The sequence below is a fragment of the Hippichthys cyanospilos genome, chromosome 17 (genome assembly GCF_059441005.1).
Source record: "Hippichthys cyanospilos isolate Australia breed blue-spotted pipefish chromosome 17, RoL_Hcya_1.0, whole genome shotgun sequence".
NCBI classification, from domain to species: Eukaryota; Metazoa; Chordata; class Actinopteri; order Syngnathiformes; family Syngnathidae; genus Hippichthys; species Hippichthys cyanospilos.
The window spans coordinates 13,549,290-13,576,552 of NC_142385.1; the positions used below are offsets into that span (position 1 = coordinate 13,549,290).

The 27,263-nt window shown below is 39.3% G+C and overlaps 1 protein-coding gene across 1 annotated transcript in view; it reads left to right on the forward strand.

The window, feature by feature from the left end:
• Positions 1-19,414: 19,414 nt before the first annotated feature.
• Positions 19,415-27,263, forward strand: part of LOC148409779 (glutamate receptor ionotropic, NMDA 2C-like) — a 33,382-nt gene continuing 25,533 nt past the window's right edge. The window contains exons 1-3 of the mRNA XM_088439505.1: positions 19,415-19,756; positions 20,040-20,138; positions 21,629-21,682. Of these exons, the coding sequence (XP_088295631.1) occupies positions 19,415-19,756; positions 20,040-20,138; positions 21,629-21,682 (495 nt within the window). The remainder of the gene's footprint in view (positions 19,757-20,039; positions 20,139-21,628; positions 21,683-27,263) is intronic.

A 27,263-nucleotide genomic window follows, 5' to 3' on the forward strand; every position in this document is an offset into this window, starting at 1 on the left:
AAAAAAAGCCGCGCCCCCGACTCATCACGTAAGAGCGAAGGAGGCGGGAGGAGAAATTAGGGGGCTAAAGATCTGCAGCGCTTGTCACTTTTTCCATCAGGCCAAGGCCACAGGTTCCAAAAGGAAAACAAGTGCGCTCGGCACGTTGGGCCGCGCTGACAGAAAATGGAGGCGGGCGGCGTGTGAGCATTTGCTTTGCGACCCTTTTTTTTTTTTTCAATGATTTACCCCCAACCAGTGCGAAGCATTTTGGGGAAAAAAAAAAAAAAAACGGACAAAAAATGAGCCATCAGTGTCTGTTAGTTTAGGACTGCATTTATAGTGCCAGTGAATTTTGCAAAAGTCACTATAACACACTTGCACACACACAATTGCGTCATGTTGTAATTTATTTGCTCTTAATTTGAAAAGAAAGCCGCTACTGCCGAGTTATTAACTCGCTGGATCCCAAAGACGTCTTTGTACGTCATGACTGAGTTCAGACATTGAATCCGACCTCAGGTTCTTATTGCCAAGCTCACGGAAATTTGCTCTTAATTTGAAAAGACAGCCGCTACTGCTGAGTTATTAACTCACTGAATCCCAATGACGTCTTTGTACGTCATGATTGAGTTCAGACGTTGAATCTGACCTCAGGACTGAGTTTAGACGTTGAATCCGACCTCAGGTTCTTATTGCCAACCTCACGTTTATTTGCTCTTAATTCGAAAAGAAAGCCGCTACTGCCAAGGTATTAACTCGCTGAATCCCAAAGACGTCTTTGTACGTCATGACTGAGTTCAGACGTTGAATCTGACCTCAAGTTTTTATTGCCAACCTCACGAGTCACGCATTGATGATTTTTTAGCATGCAGATTCCCATATGCATTTTTTTAACTCGTTCAATCCCAAAGACGTGTATATACGTCGTGACTGAGTCCAGACATGAAATCTGCCGTCTGACTCTCGTTGACAGCCTCACTAGTCACCAGATGTCCGGGATTGGTCAGATTTTATTGGCGTGCTGATCCCCATATGCATTTTTTTAAACTCGTTCAATCCCAAAGACGTGTTTGAACGTCACAATCGTTCAGATATTTCATCGGAAGTCAGTGCCCTCAGGCTTGCATTAGGAACCTCACATGACTCATCAATTGTCTGAGATTGGTCATTTTATTGGCACGCTGGTCCACATTTGCAGGTTTTTTTTTAAAACTCATCTAATCCCAAGGACGTGTTTAGACGTCATATATATATATATATATATATATATATATATATTATATTGAGATAAAGGTGGATCTGACAATTGGTTAAAATGCTGCACAAGAGTTAAAGCTGCGGGTGCAAAACACACACACACACACACACACACGGTTTAGTGAGAAAATCAGTCAATAGCCTGCAGCGTCAAGGTTCAGTTGATTTTATGCTAACATTTGTAATGCAAGCCTCATTTTTACCGAATGATGGCATTCATGCAGTTAATGACAACCCTCATTCAAAATAACGCTCTCTTTTAACGTCCGTTAAAAGGATTTCCATATTGAACAGGTAGCAGTTCTGACAAAATTTCAAAACACATATAAAAAGTCGTGCATATTGAAATAATCCCTACAAAGTGTTGACATTCCCTCCGGCCTTCCTTGTTGGCTCGTTGGAACCAGAGGCAAGTCTTCAGCCGTCCAAAATCATTTATTTTATTTTATTCCGATTAAATATCCGATTATATTAACTATGCTATTCAAGTTATCCGAGAAAATATTCTGGTTTTCCACTGCCTCATCCAACCGTATGTAAAACACCATTCCAAGTGCTTCATTTACATTTATGTAAACGTCTCTCGCATTAGCATTAGCGCTCCTAGCTTGAATGGCACTCTATTTAAAAAAAAAAAAAAAAAAGTCACACAGCTCTTGCTGCACAACAGGATGTTCTAATACTGATTTGTCAGCTTTCGTCCATTAGATGATACACAAACACATGCGTTATTGGGTCACAGTTGTCCCTGAATAAATATCAGGGCCCCATCTATCTACGGAAACAAATACGCAATCGGAAACTTTCCCCTCTCGCGGGTAACCAGGCAACCGCTGGATGAGTGACTCAGGAAAGGCAGAGGGGAGCTGACTCACAGCGGCTGTGACGTAAAGGATGTAGATGGACGCGCACGCACAGGTAACCAGCGCGATTATCAGGTCAGGAGACGATCTGCCACTTCAGTTGACTCGACGCCAACGAATGCGCGGTTGTCAGCCTACAAACTACGTTTAACGCTTCTAATGTGTCGCGTAAACGTTGTTTGTGTATTTAAAACTCTTAACCCAGTGAAAATAAATGAAAACCTCAAGGCCAAAAAAAAAACGTCGCAGTACTTCAGTAAATCCAGCAGATGGCGGTATTGACCCAGTTTTGTCAGTACTGTATGCTTGCTGTCAAACGGGCTTGATATTTGGTTGGTAACAAGCGATAATTAGTTTAGCTAACTTAATTTCACTCCGGAGGAGTGCCACCCCCCCATGTAATATAATTTAATAATAACTAGACCTACGATTATATTTAAAACATACTATTGGTCCTTAAGAACAAATTTAGTTTGTGAAATTTATAATCATTCAATGTATTCCTTTTTAATGTAAAACGGTCTAAATCTTACACATTGTCCCTTTAAGGCCCGCCCCCTCAATTTTATTTTGCAAACCCAGGAACGAGAAAACCTTTCGCGCCCTCACCAATTGCCGCGCATACTACACAGAGGATTATTATTTATAAAAAAATTGTATCCTGTTTTGCATTAACAAAAGAAAAAAAACAATATAAATCAATCTTTTGACATACAGCTTACAGGTTAGTCTAAAACTGAAAAAAAAAACAAATGCAACAATGTGCTGTAAATTAAAAAAAAAAAAAGATCCCATCCTTGTTTTTTTGCAATAACAGGACTGCTGTAAAGCGAACAAAAATAGGTTTCAACGCCACCGCATAAAAAAAAACTTTTGTTAATCTATATATACGTATAAGCATGAGAAATTAACATTTTTGCATGGTTAAAATGTGCAAAAAGTTGAGGTGCCATTTTACAGGCCATTTAAATCAAGTTTCCTCCAACTGAGACAACTGTCAAAAGTTCAAGTTGTTTTTAACATCTCCGGACCTTGAAACAGTAATTGGTGCTTTTATCACGACTCACCTCGACTCTTGTAACGCTGTACAGCTCAAGCAGAATTTTTAACTGGTACCCATAAATGAGAGAACATCACTCAAAGTTCTGGATGCCCTTCACCAGATTCTTGTTCCTTTCCCGTGACCTTTTTAAAATCCTTGTATTGCTTTTCAAATCTTTACATAGCCTTGAACCTCTCTTTATTTTAGACAGGCTCAGCTTTTAGACTCCATCTTGTTTTCCCCAGTCTACAGACCAAATGCTTTTAGTCGTCCCGAAGGACAGTGATCGCGCCTTCGCAGTTGCCCCTTCAAAACAGCGCTTGGGATTTTTTTGCCCATTTATATTTTGATTCCGGCGAATAAACAACTTTCTTTCTAAATGCTAATGCTAGGCTAACATTATCCTGTGAATGTAACAGAAAACAAACAGTAAAAGGAGGTTGGTTTTTTTTGGTGGTTGTGGGGTTTGGAGGCAATGCTTTATATCATCCAGCAGATGGCGGAATTGTTTCTTTTTCCATTGAGATGGAAGCGTTTGACAGCGCCGTATAAATAATCAATCTTTCTCAGCCTGGCAACAAGTGAAGGTCAGTAGCTCTCAAATGAAGGTAGATTTCCACCCGGTTGTAGGTAAAGGGCTTTTAATGCCATGCTAGCAAATTAATTCGAACATGACTTAGTGCTAAATTCGAATTGTCAATAGTGGCAGAAATCAAACAAATGCTGTTACAGGGGGTATTTTGTGAATATTAATACACCTGGAGATATCAGAACAAATGTAGTTCCAAAGGTCGTTCTTGGCTTTAAAAAAAAATCAAATACTGGACTACTCATATTGTGTTTAGCTAATATTACTTCTAATTTGAAAAATCTATGCAAAACAGAAAAAAAAAATAAGCTCAGTGTGAAAATGCAAAGAAGCAAATCTCTAGTTTTTTGTTTTAAAATATTGACACCGTCTAATGAAAAACTAACAAATATTTTCTTACATAACACATAAATATATAGACGCCTACGTATAACCTCATAAAATGTGAATCATTCGCGGAAAAAAAAAGTATTTGAAACTTTTTGAGTTACCGGTATTTCTGCAAAACATGGTTATAAAATCATAATCTAATTTAATAACCAGTCCTTTGCCGGACGAAGAATTTTCTTGAAACGATACCATAAAACTACCATATTTTCCACACTAAAAGGCGCACCCACATTATAAGGCGCACCTTCAATGAACGGTCTATTTTAAAACCGTTCTCGCATATAAGGCACATCGTAATATAAGGCACATAGAATAGAAGCTACAATAGTGGCTGGGCTTGCGTTATGCATCCACTAGATGGAGCTGCGCTAAACTGAATTCGAGACAGAAGAAGATGCTAGCATTGATTTTGAGTTTGAACTTCTATTTTATTTGCCACCAAGCGACACTACACAATCAGGCATGTTATTGTGGTGTTTGTGCAGTATTATCTAACAAACTAACAATCCCGAGTGTGTCGGTGTTCTGTTGAAGAAAAAACTTCCACGTACCATCACTCTGTATAAACATTGCAATTTCTAATCACCTTTGTATTCTAGTCAAAAAATGACAGTAATCATCTTGTTTTGATTGCAATGTTATATAATAACATTGGTCACTCCAGGGTTGAAATTCATACATACACACACTTGCGTGACACTTTGAGTGACCCCCGTCTTAAACTTACCAAGTGAGAAATGTGCCTATGCACGACTTTAATGACTTTTAAGATTAGCTCGCCGTCTTTTAGCTAGTGGCTAACTCTTGGTGGAAACAGGGGCGGATTGCCATTTGGGAAGGCAGAGTAGTTGTTTTTTTTGCCGGGAGCATTTTGCGAAGTTGCTGATGATAGTGCTGACATCAACGCCTCCTCCGCCTCCCCTTAAATTACTTCATTAGAACAGAAATATTGAAGCTAAAGGTTTCACAATACCAATGACAACGGCAGCCACGGAAAATCGTCATTTTATATCTCTTAATGACTTAAATGAGTGTGTGTAAGCGGCGTCTGTCTGGCCCAAACTCTATTTTAGCTGGCATGTGTGTATTTATAGCTAAAAAGGCCTGTCACCTGACCACGCCGCGAGGCTTTCATCAGCAGATGCGACTCTTTAAAAACCATCAAAACGCCCGTCGGACGGCGTGAGCGTGACAGGTACGACTAACGTAAAAACGACACACGCTTGTTGGTAACTGTGAAAAAAACACGTTGAGTTTTTTTTGCCGCCATAGCTGCTATTGTGATGGAATGTTTTTTTTTTTTTATTATTATAATGATTTGTTTGTTGTTTTATGTTTGGGTTTTTTTTTTTTTTGGTCCTAGATAATTTACCTTTCATCTCCAAACTGACGTTTGCGCATTCTTATTGGATTCAAACAGAAGGGGCAAAAAATGTGTCTTTACAATGGGAATCAAAAGCAGCATTATCAAGTTTTAAATCCTGAAAGCAATTCGCAGCAATTAGCGATGAAATTTGTATTCAATAATATTTAATTACTGTATTCAGCATTCGAGAGTTTTATTGTCATATGCATGGTAATGAAATGCTTATTCCGCAGATACATTCCACACAATAGAGCAAATAATAAAGCAGACAATAGTAAGCAATAAAAACTGTCAGAGGGCAATAATTGGAACGATAATGAGACGTTAAAATCAGAATAAGATTTTGAACATATTATGGAATAGATGAAGTCGAAAAAATTTTAGACTGCACATATATATATGTATGTTCTTTTTTTTTCACATAATATACTTGTCCATGTATATGCATATTTATTGCTACACCAATTCAGCCAAATGACAACTTTTAGGCGCATATATATATATATATATATATATATATATATATATATATATATATATATATTAGAGAGTGTACACAGGATTGGTGTCCTCCAAAAAGGATTCTATACACTATATCTATTCTTTTCACAAAAACTAAAAGATGTATTTTTAGTGCCACTCAAAAACGACCTTCGTTAAACCTTAAGGGGCTGCTTGCTCCAGAATATTGATTTTCAGAGAGTCAAGATGATGCGTATATCTGGGTCAGATGAAGGCTTGCTACATGTGATCAGACTACATTGTCTTTTTTCTTGACACGAGGTGAAGCGGCGTGACTCTCGTTGGCCAAAGTCATTCACACCTTGTGAACATGAAATATGAATTTAGTATTTTCTAGTTGATACAAAGTTGAGAAGCAGTTAAGAAAGGAATATGTAGAAAAATTTGCCATCATTCTGACAGTGCTTCACAATCTGCTGTGCATCCCATAGCTTTTGTGGCCCAACAAGTCCCCCCCCTTGATATCGTGCTCATCCCATTTTTAATATATATAAAATATCTCTCATTAATACAAATATAACTCATTCACTCCCAAAGACGTTTTTTTACGTTTTTGGTACTGTTTTTTTCATTTGTTGTGTTGGGCTTGAGGGGGTCTAAAATAGGCCCGTACTGAATGCGGTAATAATAAAAATTACAATAATGTACAGCACGCTTTTATTATCTCCATCAGTTTGAATTCAAAGAAACGCAACACTGATAAAAAATGGCCGCCTGGAGGTAGTTGGGGCGCATTCCTATTCATGCCATTTATTTCAGACCTGTTGATGACACGGGAAGCGAAGGTGATTGAGCGTGAAAAAAAAACTCAACATGGGACGGACTGACAGGATGAGAAGTGGTGAAAAATGCCGTGAAAAATGCGGAGCGGAGTGAGTGGCGGCAGAGGGGGAGGAAGAGGAGGAGTAGGAGGAGCGAGCGGGATAAATCCTCACACTATTATTATCCCGACTCACATGCAGCCCCCTCCTGTGACGGAGCGCGCCGAGACGAGATGAAAAGGTGAAGGTGAACCAAACTCTACAACCCTCCCCAAAAAATTAAATTAAAATAAAGAAGAAGAAGAAATCAACAGGATGTGGACCTGCTAGTGCAGCACACTTTTCACGCTTACATCTGGACCAGCTTTGCTTTCATTCTTCTTTCATCCCATCTTCAGGAAGCTCACTGTCCCAGCGGAGTATGAGACGGAAAAGTTTTTCGGACACCCGAGCCCCGAGGAGCCCGCTCTGACCGACGGACGGCGAGATGGGAGGAAATCGAGGAAGTTGTTAAGCAGGAGTCTTCCACTTGAAATCCTCGCTCATCCTGGGATACGCACACACACACACACACGCGCGCACGTATGCTGATGTCCTGTCCGTACCTTGCCAACCGACAGTCGAGAATTCCAAAGCGAGTGACCGCACGCACTTGCCGGGACGCTGAAGTTCGATAGCTCCAACGTCGGACCGTTTGGGAACCGATTCGGGAATGGAGCGTTGGGAGTTTATGCTGGATGGCCGCCGGAAGCCCAGGTGAGTGTGTGTGTGTGTGTGTGTGTGTGTCTGTGGTTTTATGTTTGCGTATATGTATAAATGTGTGTGTGTATATGTGTGAATGTGCATGTGTGTGTCTATGTATATATACATATATGTGCATATATGTGTGTATCTAGTATATATATTTATAGTATACACACATACTGTAGATACAGTATGTATATGTATATACACAATTTGTGCATATATATATATATATATATATATATATATATATATATATATATATATGCATATATATATATATATATATATATATATATATGCATATATATATATATATATGCATATATATATATATATATATATATATATATGCATATATATATATATATGCATATATATATATATATATATATATATATATATATATATATATATATATATATATGCATATATATATATATATGCATATATATATATATATATATATATATGCATATATTGTGTATATACTTATTGTATCTACAGTATGTTCACACATATATATATGTATATATATATATATATATATATATATATATATATATATATATATATATATATGTGTGTGTGTGTGAACATACTGTAGATACAATAAGTATATACACTATATATATATATATATATATATATATGTGTGTGTGTGAACATACTGTAGATACAATAAGTATATACACAATATATGCATATATATATATATATGTATATATATATATATGTATATGTATGGAGGCAGAGATGGATACATGAAGAAAGCCTCATTATTTGTTGTGAATCAGAACATTTTAGAGCATTTGAGAGAAATTGGATAATCTGTCACGGCACACTAATGTGCTGCAGCGCACTGGTTAATCACTGCTGTAGACACTTAATCCGTCACACACCAGCTGAGGAATTCAAACAGAAGTGAGGTAGAACACACACAATTAGAATCCCCCCCCCACCCCCCCCCCACCCCCCCACCCCATTACTATTGTGGATTACTGATGAATGACACGCTTATAATGTTTCTCGCATGTGCCGGTTGTCCCACTCAGCTCATTGATTTGTCCCAACAGCCGTCATTTTTCTCCATTATGGTCCACTCGCTCAGGAAATATTAATAAAAGCATTACTCCTACTTACTATAGTGGCCATCAACTTTGCTAGCACGTTCTGCTGACCAGCAGCGCCTCCAGAAATGTTAATAGGTGTGGCCAGACGAGGCCACTTAAAATCTAGCATGGATTCCTAAAACTCCTAAACAGGAAGTGACTAAAGCAATTAAGAGTCCAGTTATTTATATTTTTTTCAAATGTCAGGCTAAAGTTGGGTCTGGTACTAAACTATGTAATGAAATGTGTCTTACCTAAAGTAATCAGTTACTTTAGTACCTATACACCTAAAGTAATCAATTACTTCATTATTCGTTGCAGCTCTAATAATTACTCAGCAAAAGTTACCTAAAGCAATAAATGACTTTAGTTCTTTGTAACCTTAATTAATTGATTGCTTTATTAACTCATTCAACCCCAAATACGTATTTTTACATATCTTACAAGAGATTCAGACATTCAATGCCAGGTTTATTTATTTATTTATTTATTTTTACAGAAGCTACTTTTAGACCCTCCTTTACTTTAATATTTGAAAAAAACCTGGAATTAACTGTCTGGACTCTATAAAGACGTATAAAGACGTCTTTGGGATTGAACGAGTTAATCATTGCAGCTTTCGAAATGAGTTTTTTAGGGTAACTGATTTCTTTAGTTGCAGAAAGTAAGTAATCTCTTCATTTCTTAAAACAGTATTAAAAAAGTAGGAAAATTTGGAGGAAATTTTGGTCACCTGTACCTCATGGAAGCTAGCATGCTATATAAAGACTCCAAGTGCAATCTCATCAAAATTAGGAACGAATATATCCCCATAAGATTTACACGTTTATGTATGACAGCAGCACTCCTACTGTCAATTTTCTTTTGAGTGTCAGGAAGCCAATTGTCCCCTCAAAGTCACTCATCTTGCGCATCCGCCAACGATTTCCTGTTAAGCTGTCAAAATCGTCACGAGCGACCCCCCCCCCCCCCCCTCCCCGTGCCGGGGGGGGGGGGGGTGAGGGTGGGGGGATATCGCGGCAGCCGCTTAAATGCTAATTGTGATAAATGTGCGCGGCAGCAGACGTCGGCGTAATAAGCCGAGGCGGTGACACGCTCTTGCATATTCAAATTTTGAGACAATTTGTACGCAAAAAAAGATTAGCTGTGATTGCTAATGCGGGGATTAGCATGGGAGGGATGTGCCGGTTGGTAAGTGAAGTGATCGTCACGTTGGTTATTTGTTAGATTGTATCGTCGTTGTGGTTGCACATGAACTGCGAGAAGTTTAAAATCTTCAGAATGATCAGCAAATTTTGAAGTCGCGAGTGTTTAATGGTAAAAGTGGGGAAAAAAGTTTTGGATTTTAGCGTTCCCAATTATGACAAAATTGGACTAAAGTCTTTGTAAGTGTTCGTTCGGGTAGGGGCGTTGGAATTCACTTCAAAATGGCCGACTTCCTGTTGGTTTGTTTGTGGGTCCTCTGGATCTTTTTAGCTTTGCTATCATAAACCTAGCCAACAAAATTCATGTCAGTTGGCAAATTTGGTTGTCGGGTACGAGTCCCGGAATGTCAGATTTTCTTCAATTTCAAGAAAAGATTTTTAGTGTGCAATTTTTCCGTCTACCTGCTATTGGATAACTCTTTCAGTGCCATGGACGAGAATTTTCATCTTTTAGAATAGTAATAACAATAATAAATAATACATTTCTCCTCAAATACGTTTTTTAAATGGGGGTTTGCTGACACCCTTGACTAATGCTTACCTAATATAAGGCAATTGAGCACTGTAGTGATAAATGTGACCATTGGATGGCAGTGTTTCCACACTTACAACACATATATTACCTACATGCAATTCAAAGTAAGGATTGGAAATCTTTCATATCATCCCACCAAATTTACATAGACATAGCACGCAATATTCTGTCGGCCTTGAAAGATGAGTGAAAATGCTAAATATACTCTAGAAGTTTACTTTTTTGCTAACGTTTGGCATTAAAAGAGTTAATATTCCATCAACTGAGTCAATTTTTCATTTGTGGGGGCGGGGGATTTGTGTTTGCCATGAAATCAACATATTTCTCCAATTTCAATGAAAACTCAAACCCACGTTTTGTCCAATCCTTTGATATTTACATCAAACATGAAAGAAGACATCAGGGAGCTGAAATTTCACCCGCATGGTGACAACATGTCAAAGTTTAAATTAGTTATCACTCTAGCCAGAATGACGTGGAAGAAAATGAGCCCACAATGGTCAAAATACTCCACAGCGGTTAAAGGAGACATCAGCAAACTGTCATCTAACTGTATGTGGTCCAATCAAACAGTTTTGTGCGGAATATTACGATTTGCATATGAATTCTTAGATGCGTGTGATCTGGCTGTGAAGCCCGCTTCATCTCCCACCGAGTCGTTAAGCGGTTGAGCCAATTTAGGAGGGAAATATTTAGACCCCCCCCACCCTCCCCTCCAAACTCCCCGCCATGAGAACTCCCGTCGGGGACTACAGACGAAACGGGAAGCCTAAGGCCAATTTGGACATTAACCGTAATGACGGTCACAGGCTAGCGCAAAGTCATAAATTATACCACGCACGGATGTTTTAACCCCGGTGAAATCGATCATAAATCGCTTGGCAACATTGAGCTCAGTGCTGCACCCGGTGGCAGGATGGTGTACTACTCCTTCCAGAAACAGTAAGACAGAGGTACGTCTAATCTCACGTTTGATTCTTGACCAATTTACTTACCTAAGAGAATTATGACATATGAGAAAAATGACGGGATTCTCCCTTTTGTCTCAGAATTTCATAAAGAATTCTGTGTTTACCAGAACAATAAAATCGTAGCGTCAGAATTTTGGCTATTCTCAAAGTTCTCACTTTTAGTCAAAAACCAAAATTTATTCTCACATTATTGTCAAAATATACGCTTTGTCAGAATCCTAAACTTAAAATCAGAATCTATTATATTGCTTGAGTTTAAAGTCCAAATTCTTACTTTATTCTCAGAATTCGCACTTCATTTTCTGTTCATACTCAAAATTCTCACGCTATTCTGGTTGGAAAATTTGTTTAAAACATCCCCACTTCCATTAGGAAGTCACAGGCCCTGTGATTTTTTTTTGGTTTGACTTTTATAACACAAAAGAGAGAAAACATTGTAAAAACTCACCATTTTTGGTCACGGTCAAAGTATGTTCCGCGCACCACATGTTGATAAATCTCGATGGTGGCGCTCATCCCGTCAAGTAGATCCTCTGCGCTCATTTCCCCTCCGGGAACTCAGCATGAGGACTCCATCACATGGCAGCTTAGCGCGTAAACGACTTGACTGCTGTGTAGCGCGGCGGCGTGGAGTGTGTGTCCCCCACGAGGCGCTTACCGAACACGTCTGCTGGCATTTCCCTCCAACAGGTTGTCACCGCGTAAAAGCAGAGGCTGCAAAGGCCACGCGGACCTCGTGGAACTGAATTACTAGAAATTCAATCTTTTATGACGACGTATTCAAGTTTGACGCCGTGCTCCGCCCCGCATACTACGGTGAAATCTTAAATGTCTCGTCCATCTTTCTGGAATTCGAATCAGAAATCTCTTGGACATGTTTGTCTTTGAAAGATAACTGGAAATGGGAGCTTCAAATCAAAATGGCTTTTTCGGGCACGGAGTTTGTTTAGTCCGGTGGTTCATCGCTATTCATCATAAAACATGAACAGTGCTAATAATCACAAAACATTTCACTTATTTTAGTTTTTCGTTTATTATCATTTTTACACTTTACAAAATCGTCTCGTGGGACGGATTAAACACATTTGTGGGCCAGAACTGGCCCGCGGGCCGTATGTTTGGCACCCATGCCTTATACTAATCTTTAACCTGTATAAATGCTGTAAAAAGTAGTTAACAGTTGTTGAAAGTTTTTTTAGATTGCTTTTTCTTTGTGTCATTGTTAAAAAAGTTACGGCGTCCCTGGATTTTGTTTTTTTTTCACGTTACGAAGTGGAATACTAGGTTTTTTCGTCCCCATTTTACAGTGATTTTTCCCCCTTTACAGCATCAACAACTCTCATGACCTATGGGGTTGGTTGTGTTTATGTTGTTTTGCCTCCCTCCTCAGGCGTTTTTAGGTAATTGCTCTTATTTTCTGTTCATTGCAACACATTACTGAGATACTGGTCTGCTATTGGTCCCCGTCACGGTGTCACTAAAATGCCAATATGCTAAAGACTTGAGCTTGTGTGAGTGCTTATAATATCAAATTTATTGTGCATTTTAGTGCTCGATTCAAGCTTAAGTTGGCTAGCCAACAAAAAGGATAAAAATCTTTGAAAAGTGCTATCGTAAAATAAAATACAACAAAATGCTGTGCCCTACTTAGCCTATTAGTTATAAAAACCAAGCTAGCACGCTAACATTTGTGAGCTAACACGCTAATCGTTAGCTTCAACGCGAGTTAGCTTAAATGCTAATAATGACAAAAAAAATCATAAAAGGGCAGCTGGAACTGTCTGAACTGACCCTAACATTTCAATTTCAAAGCAAAATGGCAGAATCCATGTTGTTTTTAAGACTCCTGAGACATTTATTTAGACTTACCTACAAAAAATTTTACGAAATGACTTGCAAATCTCGTGTTGTGAAATTAGCATCAATATCAGAATTCTCAAAAGCGACCTCGTCATCTTTTGCTAATAAACGCGGCTTCATTCCTCCCTGCTATTTTAATCCCAAAACCTGGTTATAAAATACCATCCTATGTGCTTTGTTTACATCGGATTAAACGCACACATACACAATGACATCCTTTCTATGCCGCATATCTTTCTGTTCCAGTCCCGCTTATCCGTCGAGCGCCTTTGACAAGCGCGCACACACCAACACACACAGCAATAATCTGCATCATCTAGCAGAGATTAAACTGTTAAAGGACCACTGGATCCGCTCGCAGGCTTTGTGCTCCACTCCCACACTCAGCATTTATTTGCTTATTCTTATTCTAATTCGTCTTCTAATTCGTCCCTCACGAGAAAGAGGAGAGATTGCGCTGAGCAGATAACTGGAATGCGGCGTGCTTGTAACTCAAAACACTTGTATCTCAAATCGTATTTCTCCATTGAAGTGAATAGAAAGTCCATTGACAATACAGTTTAGTCAAAAGAATAAATCCAAACGGGATTAGAGGTGCAATGATTAAGGAATTATTCAGGAAATCATTTCATTTTAGTCATTAATTGAATTAGTTAGAGATGGAACATAACCGCCATGTTCAGAATTTTGCAGTCTCTCAACTGGAAATATTCACACATTCCTTTAGTTTTTGTTCAAAGCATATATATAAAATATTTGCATTTAATTTGGAAAACAATCATCAACATTTTTGCCAATTTTCTGATATTATTGACAGCAATCAAGTAAAAAAAAATGTTCCATTCGTCAAGTTGAAGAAAAATAAGCCCTATTTTACATAGGGATGTAAATTATCAAAAAAAAAAAAAAAAATCTTAAAAATTGGATTCGTCCATTAACTGGCAAAATAATCAACAGATGAATTGAAATACTCATCAATGCAGCCAAAAATAGGATGTATTTATCTTTATAAATCAAAATAGCACTCGATAAGATTAGCTCCACTTCAATGGACATTGTGCCGCTCCTTCAAGTTACCTTTGTTTTGAATCCAGATCAAACATTTGCAAACATCTGCTTATACTTTGGGAAACCATAATCGTTATTTTTGCTAATTTTCTGACATTATTGACAGCAATCAAATCAAAAGGTTTTTCCATATTCTTTTATTAATGGATGTAAATAAAAACGTATTTTCTCAAAAATCTGATACATCAGTTAACCTGCAAAATAATCAACAGATAAATCGAAATAATATTATTCCAGCCAAAAATAGGATTTATTGATCTTTATAAATCCAAATTGCACTCGATAAGATTAGCTTGACTTCAGTGGACATTGTGCTGCTCCTTCTCGTTTGCGTCCCTTGGCCACCTGTGCGCAGTATAATGTAAACGTAGACAAACATGGAGACGGTTACAAGTCCCCGGAAAGCTTCAGTAATTAATCAAACTTGTTCTTTGCGGAAGATAAAGAATATATGCCTTATTGTGTGGCTATATTATCAGTGTCTCCACCGCTTTTTATCCATCAAATACATCAAATGCTCATTGTGAAATAGGTTGATTGGACCTTCTGTCAGCTAGCGATGCAAATGTTCAGTCACCGTATATCATCGACGTAGAAAGATCAAAGATATATTATTTGCGGGAAACGGTATTTTTTCCAAAGCGATTGCATCATCTCGCACGAGTAGCGTTCAAGAGCAGAGCGAAGTAGCCGTTTCCAAACCCAAATGAAAGGCTCCTTCCATCTTTCCCAAGCGTGACCCCTCAGAGCTGATCTGGCAGCTAATAACCGCCGCTTTGTTTTGGCGCCGCGCACCTCAAAGCCCGCGAGCATCAAAACCTTATTAAGATGAATGATTGATAGCCCGCCAACAGTAGCGAGGACGTGCTTAACCCGCTCCGCCGTTGCTTTGAATCAAAGCGGGCGATGTGTTGTTAATTATCCCAGAGGTCTCTGATGGCCGCGGACGTTGCCGACACTTGGGTGGACTATCAAAGTAGTGGGAGGCAAGTCTTTATTGGTTGTGAGAGGGCCCACCTGCGTTATATTAAAAGAGATGCGCCGTATCAAAGCTATTGATCCGCGAAGGAAAGATCTTCAAAAGACCTTCGTTTAAAGAACATGCAAATGTTGACGCTGTCATGTGACCACCAAACGGAGAGCTTAGCATCAAGCGCCGTTTCTTTTTCCAGCCATCGATTTTCTAGATTTCACTTATCCTGCGATATCACTCCCACGTTGAGTTTGAAGCGGTCTAACAGCCTGTTAATACTCGGTCTCGTTCAGCCGCAAATGAAGGCGCGTTTGCTTAAAACTAAACCTGTGAGTTGTGAGTGATAGAGCTGTGCGGGGACGTACATCGGGGGAGAGGAGGGGTGTGAGCGGGTGCATGAGGGAACGCCAACAGATACTGAACCTGGCCCTTTAAGAAAACTTAGGCTTAGTGTTCGGGAGAGTCAGTCATTCTTCAGATAGTACTTTCTACGAATTATCCATACACTCCATTTTCTGTAGCCGCTATTTGCTGGCGCCAATCTCAGCTGGCTCCGGGCAGTAGGCGGGGGACACCCTGAACTGGTTGCCAGCCAATCGCAGGGCACACAAACGACCAATCATGCGCCCAATTACACTGAAGGACCATTTAGTATGTCCAAATCAGCTGCCATGTATGTTTTTGGGGAGTGGGAGGAAGAGAACCCGGAGAGAACCCACATGGGCTCGGGGAGAACATGCAAACTCCACACAGTAAGGCCGGAGCCAGGTGGATTTGAACCGGGACCTTTGAACTATGAGGCGGACGTGCTATTCACTGCGCCACCGAGCCGCCCCTACAAATTATCTTTATTCTTAATTTCTGATTGAAAAGTTTGATTGACGTATGGTTGTTTTGTTGACATTCCCTTCAGCGCAGCTCCATCTAGTGGATGCATACCGCAACCACAGCCACTACTGTAGCTTCTATTCTATGTGCCTTATAATGCGATACAACTATGTGTAAGAAAACAGCTTTAAAATAGGCCATTCGTTGAAAGTGCACCTTATAATCCGATACGGTTTATACAACGGGATATACGTAACTGTGAAAAAACAAGGGATCGATGTATAATTATAATTATTGTTATTATTCTCGCTCTTAAGATGGAGCCTATCCCAGCGAAACTTTTTACTCATCATGTTTTCACTGTTGATCCAGAAGGGTCACTTTCTCAACTTGTCTCATGCATGTCGGTATAACAAGCAAGGTGAGAACGTAACACTAACGACCCTAAAACGTTTAGCTTCAAGCTCATTAGGGTTAATTTGTTCCGCTCGCCGTACTTTCCCCGGGAGTCCTTTCACGTCAGGTCGGTCAGAATCGTTAACATTCATGAGGAAAGCGCCACTCGATCGGCCTGTCGACAATTTAACCCCGACGCCGACCTCTTGAATATTGAATGAACCGCCCTGTCTTGCGTAGCGGGCCTCAAGTCAAAGGTCTGAGAGGAAACTCCTTCGGATTGTAAAGTCGCTCTTATGTAATCGTTGATATAGGATAAAAATTGGATTTCTACTTTTTGTTATCAGGTTTCCAGTTTTAATGACCATTTTGAGGATCTGACAATATGGTGTTCTGATTCGATACCTCAGCAAGGTGTTGTGAAGGAAGTGTTTTTTTTTAATAACAAAACTATGCCAACGTCAGACCAATATCTAATTTTGCATGTTCATTTTCATTTGTGAAAACGAATCACGTTTCTACGTTTTCCTTTGGCAATGTTTTTACTTAAAACACTAATACCTTATTTCCAGCACTATAAGGCGCACCGTATTATAAGACGCGCCTTCAATAACTGGCAAAATTTAAAAGTGCTTTCATATATACAGTACGACACAACGCTTTATAAGGCGCATAGAATAGAAGCTACAGTCGCGGATGGGCTTGCGTTATGCATCAAACAAAACTGAACAAAACTGAGAAAATTTAAGGCTTTTACGTGTGCCTTAAAGTTCGGAAAATACGGTAAAAACGTTTAAAACACGATTTTTTTTTTTTTGCTCAATTCCAGTCAACTGAAATTTTGTGATCAGGATACGGAAATCCCTCGCAAATAACATTCAGAGTAATGCTAATACTGACACCCTTTTTTTTTCCAGTAAGTATTTTCAACAGCACGAAACATCAACAAAACACGCATGTAAACACAATCCTGAAATAATTTACAATTTACCTATTAAATGTGTCAAGCTACATGGCTCAGCTGGTGCAAATGTCTGTTGTCACAGTGCTGCACCTGAACACATCATCAAACGCGTGATTTCGCTGATGCCTAGAGGAGCGATAATGCTTTACCCGTACTGGCTTCGGGCTTCATAATTGTCTGCTCGAAGCCTTTGAACAAATATCAAACTTTGTTATTATTAGCATAATCAGCAGGGATGCTAACGCGCATCAAAACTAGCATAGCTATTATGCTAATTATAAGCCTTCAAAAACCTTTGAGCTGACAAACATACAATTATCGACCAAAGCGTATTTTCTGTAGGAGCAAAAACTTACAAGGGGACCTTCTCTGCCTCTTCTTCTAGATCTTAATTACGCTACGTCATTCGACATAACACCAAAGGTGAGAAAGTCTAAATTTAAAATTTGCGCTTAAATGGCCTAAAATAAATAAGCGAGCGATTATAAATCTTCAAATGATGAATATTTGGGCAATGGCGTTAAGAAAATCCCGCCGTTGGAGGATCAGTGACCCGCCGCTCGGCTCGTCTGTCACCCGTGTAGACGCGTGGCGATAGAATGATGATTACCGCCATGACACTGGGGGCAGGATTAAGGCGGATTACACACACTGACGGACTCACATTCACATTTGCAGCGTGAGAACAAATACTTACTGTTTTTAAATGGATTTTACCAGTAAGCGTACTTATGTGTACTGTTTTTGTTTTCAAGGAGACTTTCTGCTTTTTCCCCTGATATTTGAAAACATACTAGTCTTTATTATTTATTTTTTTATTTTTCAATCTCCACACATTGATGGATTTATTGATCTAATTTTGCTTTTTTTTAAACAGTTGGATAAAAAATAACCCAAATGTGTCAAAAAGGGGGGGGGGGGATGTCTTGAGGTTGTATGAAACAACACATTTTTGGCTTTTGTGCAAAACGATCCAGAAAATCTAGTCAAATTCGCCAAATATTGTGTCAGTCCCTTTTTGTCCCATAATTGGGTAATTTTGTTTAGACGTCAAAGATCTGTTTTTGTCTGAGCTGGCAATGAATGAAGCTAAAGACAGAATAAATGAACGTAAAGACAGAATAAAAGAACGTAGTCCCATTAAAAATTGATATTTGACGTCCATAGTCGTCATTGGCAGTGAAAGCGTTTTGAGCATTACACAAAATTATAAATCTCAGATTGTAACATCAGATATTTTTGCAGAAAGATAGTATGGGGACATTTTTAAAAATTTTGTTTTTACTATTTCTTTTGCCTGGTTACAGCAGCAAAATTGAACCTCTCTGCATATTTAGAAATAATAGCAGATCTGACACACCTTCAACATTACACCTACAGACTGGGATCGTTAGAATACTGCACCAACACAACAGTAACAAACCTGGTTGCGTTTACTCATGGAGAGAGCCCCCTTGGTGGTTGGCGGTTGACACTCCAAATCAATTCTTCAATAGCGTCTTCTTCTGTTTACATTTGTTTACCGGGAGATTGCCCCCTGGTGGCTAGTAAAAAAAATGCAAATTCGCTGCACTGGACCATGAACATGAGAAAAAAGTAGCAGCTTACTGTATGGTCTGAATTTTACGATACATTTCAATCTATACTTTTACTCAAGTGAACGTTCTCGTCTGGATTCGTGAAGGCCCCCCGAACGAACCCGGAAAAAAATCAAAAGAGCCACCATACTCGCCAACGTTCGCCCCTCAGTGGGGATGGAGTTGAATTGCGACTTCTGCGTGTCAAGATTGAAGAGTTTTATTCTGTAGTAACACTACACAGTAAAATAATTATTCTGTTCACTTCCTTGATCAAACTTGCAATCCACACAATAGAGCAAATAATAAAGTAGGCAAAAAAACCAAAAAGAAGCAATTTTATCTTTTTGAAACGACGTTACAAACGATAACAATCTTATCTGATCCACACAGGAAGTAGGGCGCCAACATGGCCTCTCCAAGGCGAAACCCTCCATCTTCTCCCTGGCCCCCGCTCCTCCTCGTCCTCCTCATCGCATCCCGGCAACCCCTTCACGCCAGACCCCTCCTCTTACACTCATCCATCAACGTGGCCGTGGTGTTCAGCGGCTCCAGCTACCAGAGCGAGGTCCGAGGCCGGCTGAGCGGCGAGAACTTTGTGGACCTCCCCGTGGTGGTGAGCCCCGTCACGGTGCTGGTCAACGATACCAACCCGCGAGACCTGCTCACCCGTCTGTGCGACACCATGGCGACGGAGAAGCTGCACGGCGTGGTTTTTGAGGATGACGTTGGATCGGGTGCCAGCACGCAGGTGAGTCGTGATTTTTTTTTTTGGGGGGGCCTCGTGGTCGTGATTTCGCAAGAGTTTCATGTTACCTGACAAGTTATCTCATTTCTTATGGTCTTCTGTTTTACGGGAAACCGGCCCTATTCCTCGTCTTTTACTGGGCGATGTAACGTTTACTCGTCATCAATCAGCCAATGGAAGGCGTTTATATCGAGCGCCGCGCGGGACTGCGGCATTGAAAGAATTGATTGAGGGTTTAGATTCATTGATGCAATTTAGAACTTTTTCTTTTCCACTTGGTCTTCAGGTGACCGAGGTGGCACAAATCTTGGACTTCCTGTCCACGCAGACGGCTCTGCCCATCGTGGGCATCAGCGGCGGATCGGCCGTGGTCATCCCGTACAAGGTAGGCCAACATTTCTGATGTACGTTCAAGGACAGTCAAGTTTTTTGTGTTTTCGCATTCCTCAAATTATTGTAATATTTCTAAACTACGTAAAAAATTGCATATTTGTTCCTATCAGCAAAATATGTGCCCTCTCAGAAACCATTTAAAATTAAAATTTTAAATGAACATCAACCAATTTTAAGTCATTCAATGCCAGGGACGTATTTTCACGTTTTTTTAAGAGTCAAGATATTCCAGATACTTAAAATGTATCGATTTATTACTTAATTGTCTGGGATTTGCGTTTTTTTTTTTAATTGGATGCTGGTTCATCTTAAGGGGTTGATCCAAAATAAATAAATCAATTAAAAAAATGTAACTTAATGTCCGAACCCTTAAAAAAAAAATGTGAAAGTACGTCCCTGGCATTGAATGAGTTCATTTGAACCCTCAAATTTTGATGTCAGATGATGGTGCGTCTCAAAATTATGTGTTTAAAAGCGTCAAAATCCACTCATTTTAACCCATCTTGGGGGGGGGGGGGGGGGGGCGGCCATTTTGTTACTTACTGCCGACCTAAAGTGGCATCACAGCGATTAATTAATTCTTTTGTTGCACGAGAAGTGTAGTTCGAATTTTGACTTTGAATTTCATCTAGGTGATATCTGCGTTGTTTGTGTGGAAACACTGCCATCCAATGGCCACAGTTATCACTGCAGTGCTCATTTGTCTTATATTAGGTAGGATTAGTCAAGGGTGTCAGCTACACGCCATTAATAAACATTTGACGAGAATTTTATTATTTATTATCGGTATTTCTATTTTGAAAAAGAATTCTCGTCCTTTGCACTGAAAGTAGAAGGATCTACCAATTTTTATCCATTTCTTGAGGCAGGCGATTTGCCACTTGTTGATTCAAAATGGATAAAAATGATTGGTTTCTGCTGCTTAATTAATATCTGACGAATACTATGTTAATTGTTTTTGGATAAATGGAGTCGTATGGAGCATATTTTGGTAAAAAGAAACATTTGGGTAATTTTTTTTTCACTTTGGGTTGACTTCCCCATTAAAACAGCGTTAATGAAGCAATGCGTGGTTTGAAGGCATCTCAAGTCAGGTTTAATGGCAGCCTTTGACCTGATTCAGATCCTCTTATCTACGGATGCTTGAAGTAGAAGGACTTGATGCTGGGAGGGGAAAAAAAAACAACAACGATGAAGGAGTCTACCGTCAGTCATCTGCGAGCACGTGATGGTTTTAAGGCGGATGAAGGCGAGAGACCTGACATAACGTTCAAGTCTTTTATTGTTCTTGCTCGGCTTTTAGCGGGGAAGCGAGTCTTCGTCTTCTCACACGTCTTCGTTTCTTTGTGTAAGCGCCGTCATCAACACCTTGTATTTTTAGCATACGCTCTCACATGTAGACAGGCACAAGCACTCACACGCACATTAATAGCATACAGTGGGAGAAGCGGTCGTGAGTCGGGTGGGTGCCTTGCCCATTAGCGCTTGGAGTCAATGGTGATGTTCTCCATACGTGGTTTAGGGTTTAACGGGGAAGTCGATGTTCTATGTTCTTGTCTTCGGCAGTTTAGTTAATGTTGCATTTAGTCTACACATAGCCGAGGTACTTGCAAATGGATTATACATTTAGAAAGGGCACATACTGTAACATACTCAGATTGTTAGAATAGTGCAGGAACACAATAGTAATATGCCCGATTATGTTTACTTGTGGAGAGTGCCCCCTGGTGGCATGTAAAATAGCAGTTCAAACTTAAGTCAATACTTAAATAGCGTTTCTTCTGTCTGTTCCTTAGTGGCTAGCTAGTTGAGTTAGAGTTAGAGGCATAGTCTACACATAGCTGAGGTACTTGCAAATGGACTATACGTTTAGAAAGAGCAGTACCAACATATTTTCAACATAACATACTCAGATTGTTAGAATAGTGCAGCAACAAAACAGTAACATGCCTGATTACGTTTACCTGTGGAGAGTGCCCTTTGGTGGCATATAAAACAGCAGTTCAAATTTAATTCAATACTTAAATAGCTTCTTCTTCTGTCTGTCCCATTGTGGTTAGCTAGTTTAGTTAATGTTGCATTTGTGAAATTAGAGACATAGTCTACACATAGGAGAGGGACTTGCAAATGGACTATAAGTTTAGAAAGAGCAGTACCAACATATTTTCAACATAACATACTCAGATTGTTAGAATAGTGCAGCAACAAAACAGTAACGTGCCTGATTACGTTTACCTGTGGAGAGTGCCCCCTGTTGGCATGTAAAATAGCAGTTCAAACTTAATTCAATACTTAAAAAGTGTCTTCTGTCTGGGAGAATTCCCCATAGTGGTTAGTTTTAAAAAAAAAACTGCAGATAAGCCTCACTGGACTATAAACCACAGGCCTCAAATGATGAGAAAAAAGTTGGGAACTTCACCTTGAGTTCTTCATCATAACCACCCAGTGATGTAAGTACAAAATGGCCTCCTACCAAAATCTAGTTTGACACGAATGCTCTATTATATAATATTTGTATGGTATTTATTATTGTAGGTATCTCCAAGCGTCCCCTTCCTCCCTTGCTTCTCGTGTGTGGAATTCAATTAGGGACGCGTCTGCTCGCCCACTTTTTTTTTTTTTTTTTTTACCCCTGAGCTGCAGGACCCCATTAAAAGCCTTAATGAGACCCTTCAGGAGGCTTCGGCTCCCCCGCAGCTCTTATCCGTCACCTCAAAACTCCCCAAACTTTTTTTTTTGCCCCCCTCCCCTCCTTATTCCCATTCAGCGCACCCGCTTTGCAGCATCCATTCAGTATTCAAATTTCTTTTTGGAAATAAATGGAAAAAGACGGCGTCGGACACAATGGTGCAGGTGGAAGGCCCGATTCTCCTCGCCTCAATGGCGCTTGATTATCAATACCCGCTATGACGAACGTCTTTGATGGCTTCGGAAAAAGAAGCGTCAGTGTCGCCCCGCACCCCCCCATCCGCCGCCCGTCCCCCCCGGACCGGGTTGCTTAACAACAAAGACGGAAGGCAGGGGAGGAAGTGCTGTGAGGCCGGGTTAGGGCCTTTGTGTGTTTGTGTGTACGGACGCCATCCAGATGTGGCGTGCGTCATTCCCATTATGAGGGCTTCAACACTTAACGCTTCATTAGGTACGCCTCAACTATCTAATAAGGTCCATTTCCAGCCGTGTTATGGGGCCAAATCAGTGCTTCTCAGATAGTGGGCCGGGGGGGGGGGGGGGGGGGTGAAGGCTTTATTTATTTTTGTGACTATATATATATATATATATATATATATATATATATATACAGTCGAACCTCTATATAGTGAACCTCTACAAAGTGAATCTCTCTTCATAGTGAACGAATCTTTACGGTCCCTTGCAAAACAGCTATATTTAACGTGTATGTAAAACCTCCTCATAGTGAAACTCCGCATAGTGAATAATCTCTTCATAGTGATGCTATTAGTCAGTCCCTTGACAGCATCTACCTCTATATTGTGAATATCTGAACTTATCGAAAATTGTGAAGTTGTAAAATTGGGCGCACTGTCGGGATTTCCTCCCTGCCTAGCCGCTCTCGCGCGCCGCGACTTTCTCTTGCATTTTCACTTCGTCCGCCGTCCACTGCGCACGCGTTTCTCCGCTGGTCATCCCTCCGAAAATTCTAAGATGTCGGAATCTGCCGTGAAAAGTATGGATGCTAGATCTATAAGTCGGAAGCGAAAGCCTTTGTCGTTGGAGGAGAAGTGCGACATAATTCGGAAGTGTGCGAGTGGAGGCATACCGTGCAACCTCGTATTGACAGTTACTTTCTCCGCGCTGATGACATGCACTGATCATGTTTTATTATGATCATATACTGTATTCATTAACTATTGTTGAATAATAATAAAGAGTTTTGTTCAATGTAAAATGTTTTTACATTAGTTTTACCGCATTAGATTTTAGTGTTTAAACAACTTAAGTTGTTTAATGTACATTTATTTACATATTTATTTTTAAAAAAACGTATATAAAATTATTTACATATTTATTAAAAAATTATTCACATATTTCATCAATGAATTCTGAACATTTTAGGAAAACCTCTATAAAGTGAATCTCTCTTCATAGTGAACTTCTCTCCTCGGACCCTTGAAGTTCACTATGTAGAGGTTCGACTGTATATATATATATATGTGTGTGTGTGTGTGTGTGTGTGTGTGTGTGTGTATGTGTGTGGTGTGGTGTATTGCAATAAAATAACAATTTTCATCACTTATTAAAGTTTGTACGTATATATATATATATATATATATATATAATATGTGTGTGTGTGTGTGTGTGTGTGTGTGTGTGTGTGGTGTATTGCAATAAAATAAGAATTTTCATAATTTTCATCATTTTTTTAGTTTGTATATATATATATATATATATATATATATATATATATATATATATATATATATATATATATATATATATATATATGTGTGTGTGTGTGTGTGTGTGTGTGTGTGTGTGTATGTGTGTGGTGTGGTGTATTGCAATAAAATAACAATTTTCATCACTTATTAAAGTTTGTACGTATATATATATATATATATATATATATATATATATATATATATATATATATATATATATATATATATATATGTGTGTGTGTGTGTGTGTGTGTGTGTGTGTGTGTGTGTGTGGTGTATTGCAATAAAATAAGAATTTTCATAATTTTCATCATTTTTTTAGTTTGTATATATATATATATATATATATATATATATATATATATATATATATATATATATACATATGCATGTATATATGTGGTGTATTGCAATAAAATAAGAATTTTTATCATTTTCATCATTTTTTTTATGTTTGTGTATATATATATATATATATATATATATATATATATATATATATATATACATATATATACATATATCAAATTACACATCACAAACTTTGAAAACATTTTGAATACAGCCATTGATTCACATCTTTTCAGCTCTGTTTCGTAGTTGCTCCACAAATTGACAGATAGATACACACATTTGTTTTACTGTTGGACTACTCTCCGATGGCTAGCAAATAAATAAATAAATAAAATGAAAAATTGCACTTGAGCCGCACCGGACTTACAAGCCATGAGAAAAAAGTTGAAAATTCCAGTCGGATTTTTTTTCCGTGTCAGTGTTCCCGTTAATCAACAATTTCTAAACTTGGCAGTGGATAGCAACAGATTATTCCGTAAATAATCAATAAATAAACCGATAATAGAGACAATGTAATCCAATTTGAAATGTCTGAATGCATTTGAATGCACCTAATCGTGAGAGGTCAACACTCCCGTTAGCATCTAGCCGCTAACCCTAACACAAAGGTAATACGCCAGCCCGTACGAAGTCTCGTGTATAAAATGTCGAAAAATGGCGGTGCATCGTACAGCCGTGACTTGGCCCACTTAAAGTCCTGACCACCTCCTAAAAAAATTCTTGTGCCTTAGCAACAAGTGGTGTCAAGGTCATCCATTCCGGGCCACATCTGACCACATGCCGTCTCGCCTTTTCTGTCAAATTATCCGGCCGGCGTGTTGAAGTCAGTAGGCGGGCTGCAATTAATTAATGAAGCTTCATTCCGGGCGAAGAAAAAAAAAAAAAAATGGAATCGCTTTCACGACCGGAACACCGCTGGGCTTCGGGGCTTGGCCTCCTTTTCGTAAGAGGCCAGAAGTGAGCCATCAGAAAAACAAACGGCGAAAGCGGGTCAAACCGTCCCGTTAAAAATACATGAATCGAGCCTCAAAAAAGAAACGGCGCCGTGATCCGGCGAGACCCTTTGAGTGCGGCCAGCTGCCAATATCGCGCTAGCGGCCTCAAATTCGAACAAATTTTCAAAGACGCCTTTATGTCCGACTTAAACATCGCTCACGACTGCGTGATGTTTGTATACGATTAAAAAAGTTGGTAAATTGGCCGCGCGTTACACGCCGAATCTCGAGTTAAACGACCTGCTTCGCACACCAGTTAAATTCTCTCTCGATAAAATGACATCGAACGGATCAAAATTGGTACAATTGGAGTGCTCCGGTGAACATCTTCAAAGAAAATGCTAGAATTTACAGATAACGCCAAGAAAATCTCAAATTTTCGGGGGAGGAAACTGAAATACCCAGTGAAAATCCGCATAGGCACGGGGAGAACATGCAAACTCTACACATGACATCCCGAGCAGGAATCGAACACACAACCTCTGAACTGTGAGGCCGACGTGCTAAGCGGTCTTCCACCATGTCTCCCACTACTGTGTTTTTATTTTTCAATAATACTTAACTATATTTATAATTTTATGTGAACTTGTGATTAAATAACGCACGTATATATACGTATACAGTTCTTTATATTGTATTATTGTGAAACTTGTAGCTGTCCCTTCCGACCTCTTTTGCAAAAGATAATTTTTGGCTTATATGCATTTTTTTTTTTTTTTTAACGAGCCACTATGGGGAATTCTCCGAGACAGAAGAAGGCACTTTTTAAATATTAAAATAAGTTTGAACTGCTATTTTAAATGCCACTAGGGGGCACTCTCCACCGGTAAACGTAATCAGGCATGTTACTGTTGTGTTGCTGCATTATTCTAACAATCTGAGTATGTTATGTTGAAAAAACGTTAGAGAAAGACTAACCTTTTCTCCAGTCTCTTATTATTGATATCTCTGACCACCGCTAAAGCTAGCATAGGTTTAGCATCATGCTAGGATAATGTTAGATTTGAGTTTTGGGTTTCATTATTTTTAGCGTGATGGTCGAGGTAGAGGTGAAGTGTTGTTATGCGTTATGTCAAAGTTGTATGCTAGTTTTTTGTCCAGATTGTCGCCACTCTGTTGACGCGGCGCAGGTGCGACTACTGCCAAAGCCGCGGTTGGCCTGTCGTGTTAGCATACGCTCCGGTGGGACTGCTAATTACGTCTTTGTGACTACGCCAAGGTGTTTTCGACAGAAAGTGGAGCGCAAGGTGTCATGCTCCCGTTTGGCCAATTTGTTTGTGTTTTCCAGTTTTCCTCGTTTGTGGCCGAATTTCTCGCGACTTAAATGAAGACGAGCTGGCAGCAAAAGCTCCATTGTGATTTGCAAAA